General features: G+C 40.6%; 3 protein-coding genes across 3 annotated transcripts; 2 read left to right on the top strand and 1 right to left on the bottom strand.

Annotated features, from left to right (window-relative positions):
* The first annotated feature begins 157 nt into the window (after window positions 1-157).
* On the top strand, window positions 158-5,675 carry LOC108038517 (ras-related protein Rab-11A). Its single transcript, XM_017115342.2, has 5 exons — window positions 158-258; window positions 445-640; window positions 2,933-3,054; window positions 3,815-4,163; window positions 4,777-5,675. Exons 2-5 carry the CDS (start codon window positions 601-603, stop codon window positions 4,908-4,910), a joined length of 645 nt encoding a protein of 214 aa, XP_016970831.1. The 5' UTR covers window positions 158-258; window positions 445-600; the 3' UTR covers window positions 4,911-5,675.
* Window positions 5,676-5,778: 103 nt separating this feature from the next.
* LOC108038525 (protein Peter pan) lies at window positions 5,779-7,471 on the top strand. Its single transcript, XM_017115353.2, has 4 exons — window positions 5,779-6,157; window positions 6,211-6,575; window positions 6,634-7,061; window positions 7,116-7,471. The coding sequence occupies exons 1-4, from the start codon at window positions 5,828-5,830 to the stop codon at window positions 7,424-7,426; spliced, it is 1,434 nt and encodes a 477-aa protein (XP_016970842.1). The 5' UTR covers window positions 5,779-5,827; the 3' UTR covers window positions 7,427-7,471.
* Window positions 7,427-8,453, bottom strand: LOC108038527 (peptidyl-prolyl cis-trans isomerase CPR6). The gene is given in 2 exon segments (XM_017115354.2): window positions 7,427-7,935; window positions 7,937-8,453. Coding segments are annotated over 2 exon segments (861 nt in total). The 5' UTR covers window positions 8,357-8,453; the 3' UTR covers window positions 7,427-7,494.
* Window positions 8,454-8,788: the final 335 nt, after the last annotated feature.

Here is an 8,788-nt window from a genome sequence, read left to right on the forward strand (position 1 = left end):
AAAAAATTTAATTTTTTGTTCTTAAAGAACTTGCTTAGTTATTTATTAGCTTTTGTTTTTTTCGCGCTAAAGTTATACTTTTGTGCATCGAGCTGGCAGCCCTGACGCATGACGGAACGTAAATACCATTACGTAATGCTTACGACAAATAATCGATTCTGAAAACATCGATAGTATCGAATATATCGATTTTTGTTCCAGTTCTACAAGCCGCAGCCAACTTCACTTCAATGAATATTGGGAGTGACTAAGTTTCGTGTAAGAGAAAATTAAAAATAAATGCGCTAAAAGCATCTGCAATTGTCAAATTAACACTGCGCCAGTTACCGGACAGTTTCTGCCTAAAGATTTCAGCCTTGCTGAGCATACTACCAAAACGATTTGAACACCAAAATACTGATATACATTTTTCTTTTTCTTTACAACTACAACTACAAATAAAAGTGTAAAGTGTGTGAGAGCCTACGACAAAACGCATTAAAGAAATCGGCGGCGCGCAGATTATTGGATTTCGTTTAGCACCCGCATATAGAAAAGGACGGAACTGGATTAGCCAAGGATATCCAATCCCGAGAGCGTTAGCAAAACAAATTCAGGAAAATGGGTGCAAGAGAAGACGAGTACGATTATCTGTTCAAAGGTAATTATAAACATGACACTAGCCGGTGGTCGAAGCCGAAGATCGTGGAAGGGGGTGGAACAGGAGGAGCAACATTTCCAGGCTTGCTCCTCGCTCAATTGTACTAATTGAAACTAATTGGAGAATAACAAAAAGTGCACTCAAAGAGCCCAAAGTTCATGTGTCCGTGTTTGTGTGTGTGTGTGTGATTAATTCCCAAAATAAGTCAAAGAAGTACGCCCCCCGAGTTTATTGTTGTTGTTGTTGTTGCTGCTGCAGTTGGATGCCCTTTATGAACTCTCCCGCTCTCTTGTTGGACCTCTCTCTATCTCTCTTCCGTTTTGAAGTACGCGTACTTTGCCGTTAACTGTCTGTTTTGTCATTACGTTACCGCTGCTCTCGCCACGTTGCATACAAAAGCAAAGGCAAATCATATTTTTAATCGGTTTTTAAAAGTAGTTTTTTCATTGCTTAGCCACCCACTCAAATTCCCAAATTGATTAGATTTCCAGTAAACTACGGCGAGAGAGTGGGTATTATGATTTCTGTACAGCTGGCTTTTGCATTGGATTTTTGTAACTTCCTTTAGTGAGAGAGCAACTCTCCCGCTCTCATTTGTTTGGAGCACAGTGGAGCAAAGTAGAGAAGTAGCTATACGTTTTCCACTGTACAAAGAATCTTTTCTATTAATGCTCAAGGGGTCATCAGTTCTCTTTGCTTCTTTGTTTGCTACTGCGCCATAAATTTAAATTGCGCTTAAAAAACTTAAATCACTGCTGATTAACTGTTGAATGTCATTATTAATAATATTGTACTAGCCCATCTTTTGTCAAATACTTAAACCCTTATCTCGCGTCGTTTTTGGGTCAAGTATCCAAAAAAGTACAAAAAAGACGACATGAATGCGTCAATGTGCGATATGCATGATTAGGCCTCACATTTCGCTCATAACGATATTAACAATGTATGACTCACGAAACCTGCCAATAACTGTTGAAGAATTCCACTCGGCGATAAGCACATAATCACATAACCAAAGTGGGCTGTATTTGGGTTGCTCGATCCATTCCTCTAGTAAGTAATAACAGTCAATTACTCCCCTTTTAATTTCTCGTCACATCCGCTTTACTAAGTAATTTCTCTTGAAGATCGTTAGAAACTACAGAGATAGAGAGTAGCAAACGGAGTGACTCAGCGCTCTCGCTGATAACTGTAACCAGGCTGCTCTCAGCTGTCCACACAGAAAAAAAATGTATATGTTTTTCTTAATTTGATGATCACATACCAGTTTTTTAATAAGGGTAACAAATAATGTACATCTTTTTTTTTCGATACCTAAATTTTTAATTAATCTGTTATAATTACCTTATCGGTAAAGAGTTTGGGTTCTACTCTCTATTTTAATTTCTAATATTTATTTTTATATATTCATTTTTATACAAATGATAATGATAAATTGAATATCTTTATTTGACCGGCGCATTTTAGTTTAATTTGAGCAACAATTTTTTTTCTCTGGAGCTATAGAGAGATTGGTAGAGCAAAAAGGTGTTTGATGAGTTTTTGTTATTGTTTTCCGAATGGCTTGGCAAACATGCTGAATCAACAATGTCCGAAAAGGGTGTCAAAAATTAAAACTATCTAGCATGTGTACACTTAAAATGCAGAAGATATGGGCTAATGTAAACTTAATAAATTCTAGCAAGCAAAAAAAATCTAGTATTAAATTAAATATATTTCGCTTTTATTTCTATAAAAAAACAAAGGTAAAACAGAAGAATTTGTAATAATAGATCAAGGATATTTTGAGTTTTACAAAAGCAAAGAACAAATAAAAGATCTTCCAGATTATTAAAGTTTTGTATTTTACAAGATTTTGTAGATCATAATTTCTATAATTGAATTATATAAAAAAAAACTAGGTTTTAAATTGCAAATCACTAATATTAATTATTTTATAAGAGTCTTAGCTTACACATCATGCTCGAACAATCCCCTTAATAGTTCTTGAAATATTTGCTCTATCGGCAATGAAGTACAATAACACGAACTCCCTCAATCATAAAACATTTGTTTCTATTGGCTATGGACTGAAATCCCACGAGCATAGTGGTTTTATGAACATGCTGACCTTGGGGCGCCGCGCCAGCAGCGAATGGAGGACATGACCTAGCCTAGCTCGACAAACCACTATCCTGTCCGGCCGTAAAACACAAAACACGGACCAGAACACACACCCACATATATTATGCAACTTCTGGTCTTTTCGATTATCCAATACCAACGTTACTAATGCTCTCTAATCCTTTGCAGTTGTCCTTATCGGTGACTCGGGTGTTGGTAAAAGTAACTTGCTCTCACGTTTCACGCGCAATGAATTCAATTTGGAGTCCAAGTCGACGATTGGCGTTGAGTTTGCAACGCGCAGCATAGAGGTGAGTACGTGGCGGAAAAGTAGGGGGTGGAGTGGGAGATTTGGAATCACCACACCAAACCCCCGCCCCCTGAGTGGGTCACGGGAGAACGTGCGTGTGCCATTTGCAGGGGGGCGCGTAGTGGTGGCATCTATCAGAAAATGGGGGAAAACTTACGTTCAATTTCAGTAAGTGTCTGGGAATTTCACTAAATAAAGGATTGCCAATTGGTTTTCTTGCATAATTTATGAGGTTGTCCTGCGGGGGGCCAGGTAGATGTTGACATCATAGTTGCCACTTACACCAAAATGGTGTCATAAATATTGCTTTAATTAAAAAACAGCAAAGGAATTGAATTTAAAAGTTGTATGATTAAATGGCAAATAGTGTTATTATCACCTATGTTTGATTTTTAAAATAAGTTTTTGAGTAATTGGGCCATTAAGGGCCATTGTTATTTTGCTAATTATACTAGCATGTAAACGATTTAAACTTGTGACTGTCCAATAACCAAAACGAATAAAAATATTTGGATTAAGTTGGTTAAATAGTGTTAAACCTAACACCTGAAATTAAAATTCGGTTTGAGAACCCAAATGTCCCATTTGGTATAGCCCTGCAGGGCTCTAATTTGTACCTAAGTGCTGACATCACTATGCCCAGTTTGACCATCGATTTTCTAAGCGAAACCGCCGGAAGGATAACTTGGCGAAATTGCCAATTACTGTCACTATTCTAATGCGGTTTCCTTTGTTTCGTCCCATTTGCCCACCCAATGCAGGTCGATGGGAAAACAATTAAAGCGCAAATCTGGGATACGGCCGGCCAGGAGCGTTATCGCGCCATCACCTCTGCCTACTATCGCGGTGCCGTGGGAGCCCTGCTCGTTTATGACATTGCCAAGCATCTGACCTACGAGAACGTGGAGCGGTGGCTGCGGGAGCTGCGCGACCACGCGGACCAGAACATCGTCATCATGCTGGTGGGCAACAAGTCCGACTTGCGGCATCTGCGATCCGTGCCCACGGACGAGGCGAAACTGTTTGCCGAGCGCAACGGCTTGAGTTTCATAGAAACCTCGGCCCTAGACTCGACGAACGTTGAAACGGCATTCCAGAACATACTCACAGGTGAGTGATTCATCTGGAAAATATCCAGCTTACTGTAGATATTATCCAAATTTAATTGATAAGCCATATATTAGTTATATTTAATTTTTGTTTAATGAATTTATCTAATAGAGTTATAGTTTGAAATTTTCTCGTTAAAAATAAAACTACCAATGAATGTATGAATGTATTAAAATTAAAATTTCATTCAAAAAGATATAATTGCTTCCCTTCCTTATAAACATAGTACGAATATTCAAGGTTATCGTTAGTCATTGCATTATTGTTTTAAAAAAATGTTTATGAATGTAGTCATGCACATAAAGCTTAAACCTTTCTTTCAACATTAAAATTTAATAGAAAAAAAGTGATTAATTTTAACTGGAAATGTAATAGAGAAAATGTAAATGATAAGCTCTTTATTAGAACTAAAAAAATAACTTATTGTTATAAACATCAAAATTAAGTGATTATAAACAAAAACATTTCATAGTTATTCAAAAAACGGTTTCCAAGTTCAACACAATTCGTTGAAATCAAAAAAGAGCAATGCCAATGATACATTTTTACATTAAAATTTAAAAAAGTATTGTAATTCAAGAGTGACTAATGGAGTATTATTCTTGTTTTGCAGAGATCTATCGCATTGTGTCGCAGAAACAGATCAGAGATCCGCCGGAAGGCGATGTCATTCGTCCGTCGAATGTGGAGCCCATCGACGTAAAGCCGACTGTTACCGCCGACGTACGCAAGCAGTGCTGTCAGTGACCGCCCCAAGCAACTTTCGCTATCCCCCGCAACCGCCAGAACAGCAACATAAACAGAAGCAACAAAAATTACAACTACAACAACAACAACAACAACAGCAGCAGCAACAACTACAAGATCAGAAGCAGCGAATATCTGATGGAGGGCATAAGATGTTTTTGTGTTTTTGAATCACAGTTTGTCATATGTGCATAAATTGATAAATCAAATCAACACCACCACCAACACCAGCAGTAACAGAATCGAAAACAACATCCGGCTGTAGTTAACTGCGGTTTAAACTGAAGTTTTATATATACAGATTTAAAGAATATCGCATAAATCGATCGCCGTGGAAAGAAAGCAAGCAAAACTAAACACTCCAAATTCAGTTTAAGCTGTAGAACTATAATTTATATAAATATACATATATGCTAATATTAAAAATATTAATATTATTAATTTTTCGCAACATAAATATATAGTTGTAATTTTTCGAAAAAAAAACAACAACAACAAACAACCGGAAATATTCGATTATGATGCAATTCATTTTCGCAACACTGCAGCTCGGCGCAAGCAATTTTGCGAATTTTCTTTAGTTTTCACTCCTACATTTTCAACAATTGGCCACTACGTAAAAGAAAATTTGTCTAAAACTAGCTGATAAAGAGAAATCAAACAAGAACAGTTGTAAAACTTTAAATGCATAAATGAAACGAAATAACATCATTTGTGTTTGCTATGTTAAGTGTGATTAAATAAATATAATTTAAATAAAAGGAAGTTGAAAGATGTTTTGAATTGGAGGGAAACCAATTTAAATGGAAATAGAGTGACCAGACGGTGGAAGCCGCCTCGCGCTCGGTATTTTCCGCGCATGCTGACACACTGACCTAACACGTGCGGCAGGAAAGTGGAGAAAGAAACATCAAAACATGGGCGGCAAAAAGAAAGTGCATCCAAAGACGCGTACGGCGGCCTTCAAGGCCAGCGAGCCCAGTGAGATTGTGGAGGCGCCGCACTCCTTTGTCATCCACCGCGGCCTCACCTGTCCTTACATTACGGACCTCACTCTGGACTTCCGACGCATCATGGAGCCCTTCACGGCCAGCAATCTGCGAGAGAAGCGGATGAACCGCATCAAGGACTTTGTCAGCCTAAGCAGCTTCTTTCACGTCTCGCACATGGGCATCTTCAACAAGGCCTCCACGCAGCTGTCCTTTAAAGTGGTCCGCCTGCCGCGCGGTCCCTCCCTGACTTTCAAGGTTCGTTTGCTTAGTTAAACCCATTTCGCAATACATGAGTTATCCAAACGCAGGTCCACCAATTCACCCTGGCCAGAGATGTGATCTCATTGAGCAGAAAGCAGATGATCGATAACGACCACTTTAAGCACGCTCCCCTGGTCATCATGAACAACTTCAGTGGCGATGGAAAGCACCTCAAGCTGATGGCCACCACGTTCCAAAACATGTTTCCCTCCATCAACCTGGCCCAGGTAAATATAGGTACCATTCGTCGCTGTGTCCTGTTCTCGTACAATCCGGAAACGAAACTGGTCGAGATGCGACACTACTCCGTGCAGGTGGTGCCCGTGGGATTAAAACGAGCGGTTCAGAAAATCGTCAAGGGCACAGTACCCAATCTGGGCAAATGCAACGAAGTGGTGGATTTCGTGACAAAGTAAGGAGTTGTCCTAGTATGCCTATTCCATCCATTGATTTACCTAAATCGTTTCCAGAGATGGTTATGCATCCGAATCGGAGGCCGAGGATGACGAGCAGTCACATGTGGTCCTCGCGCAAACGCTCAAGAGCAAGGGCAACCTAGAGGACAATAAGAGTTCAATCAAGCTTCACGAGATCGGACCACGCCTAACACTGCAGCTCATCAAAATAGAAGAAGGCCTCTTAACCGGTGAAGTTCTGTATCACGATCATGTGGTCAAGACAGAGGAAGAAAAGGAAACCACGAGAAAGCTCGTGGAAAAGAAGCGGAAGCAGAAGGAGCAGCGTAAGAAGGAACAGGCCGAGAATCGGGCTCGTAATCTGAAAATTAAGAAGGATGAAAAATGGGCTGCCAAACGGGAAGCGGAGGGACGCAACGACAGCGATCCCGAGGACGATGCGGAGTACTACAAAGAGGAGGTGGGCGAGGATCCAGATGAAGGTGAGTAGGCACATGGTTCTACATTAGAACAAAAATTAAAGGATCCCATTGCAGAACTCTTCAAAATGGAAGAAAAATCTTCTCGCAAACGTCCCAACCTGACCGGCGGCATGAAATACAAGAACAAACGGCCAAAGCTGGATACCAAGGATAAAAAGGTTAAACGCAAGGATAAGTTTGATCGCAAGGACAAGTTCGATCGCAAGGACAAGTTTGATCGCAAGGACAAGTTTGACCGCAAAGACAAGAAGTTCGACCATAAAAATAAGAAGGACAAGTTTGACCCCAAGAACAGAAGGGCCAAGTTCGATCCCAAAAACAAGAGGGCCAAGTTCGACCACAAAAAGAGTAGGAAATCAAAGTAGTACATTAAACATAAGCTATTTTATAAAGACCATTGGTAAGCCTGACATTGAATTGTTATGAATGGAAACTAGCTGAACATGCGCTGCACCACCTCCTTGTAATGGGCGTTACTATCCTTCCAGCTGGCCGCGATGTTGTCGCGTAGCTTGCTGAACTCTCGCTTTTCCTCGTAGTTGGGTAACCGTTCGATAGTGGCCTGCGCCTTGGCGAACTCTTTCAGGTGGTAGTAGGCCAGGGCCCGACGGTAGATGCTTTTCTCGCTGGGACTCTCCTCCGGCTCCACGAACTGCGTGTGATAGATGACGTGCTCGTAGCGCTTCTGTTGCAGCAGGCAGGCCGCCATGTTGGTCTGTATCTGGATGAAGAGCGTCTCCACCTCCTGACCGTTGATGCCATTCGCTTTCTTGGTCAGTTGGTTAAAGGGTTTGTAGGTGATCAGCAGCTTTGCGGCCCGCACAAAGTAATCAAAGGAAAATCTTGGGAACGTTTTGTAGGTGGCCACGCCGCTTCTCTTTAAGGCGCAGTGCCACCTCGTATATCTCAGCAGCGTCCAGCTTCTCCACCTGCGTGTTCTTCACAATCCCCTCCAGCTTCAGCTCAAACTCGATCGTATCTCCGGTTTTGGTCTTAATGCTGCAAGCTGCTGTTTCGCCGAGAACAAATTGCTGCAGCAGTAGCTCCACGTAACAGTCCACTGCAGTGAAACTGGTGCCCATTTCCAGGATGTGTTGTTGTGGATACTTCGAGGACTCATCGCTGCTTAAGTACTTGCTGGGTCGTCCTCCCAAATTGGCGCACTTCTTTTTGACACTGAACTCCACCGTGCTGACGGTCGTAGGCTTTTCCATTTCGGTAAACTGGACGTCCAGTACTTTCTTGGATAGTCCACGGCTCTTGTCCTCCCACTCTGTGCCCACATACCATTCCATTTTGGAGGATTTGCAACTAAGAAATCTTGGGGAATTGGGCCAATTCTAAATAAAATCTTTAATTTAGTGTTTGTGCGGTGTTACCAGGTGCCATCGATGCGTTCCCCCAAAAATGTGTGCAAAAAGCTTATAATACCACAAAAAAATACACAGAATTTTAAATAATCAAGGCGCGTAGTTTGAAATAGCTTTGGTTTCTATTCAAAGACTAACAAAAAAGACGGTTTATTAATCAAATTTGGCAAAGTAAACTTTAGAAATCGGATATAACTAAAGTGAAATACTTGGAAGCCCTCTCCAGCAAAGCTTTGGCAAGCATCGGCGTCCAAAACTTAAAGATAAATAAAGATTGGTTATTCTTTTTGATAAATTAGCTCAGTTATTTAAATTTTTTTTGTAAATAGATCAATATTGAGAAAAATGTATACCAGA

The sequence above is a fragment of the Drosophila rhopaloa genome, unplaced genomic scaffold (assembly GCF_018152115.1).
Source record: "Drosophila rhopaloa isolate 14029-0021.01 unplaced genomic scaffold, ASM1815211v1 contig_167, whole genome shotgun sequence".
Lineage (NCBI taxonomy): Eukaryota > Metazoa > Arthropoda > Insecta > Diptera > Drosophilidae > Drosophila > Drosophila rhopaloa.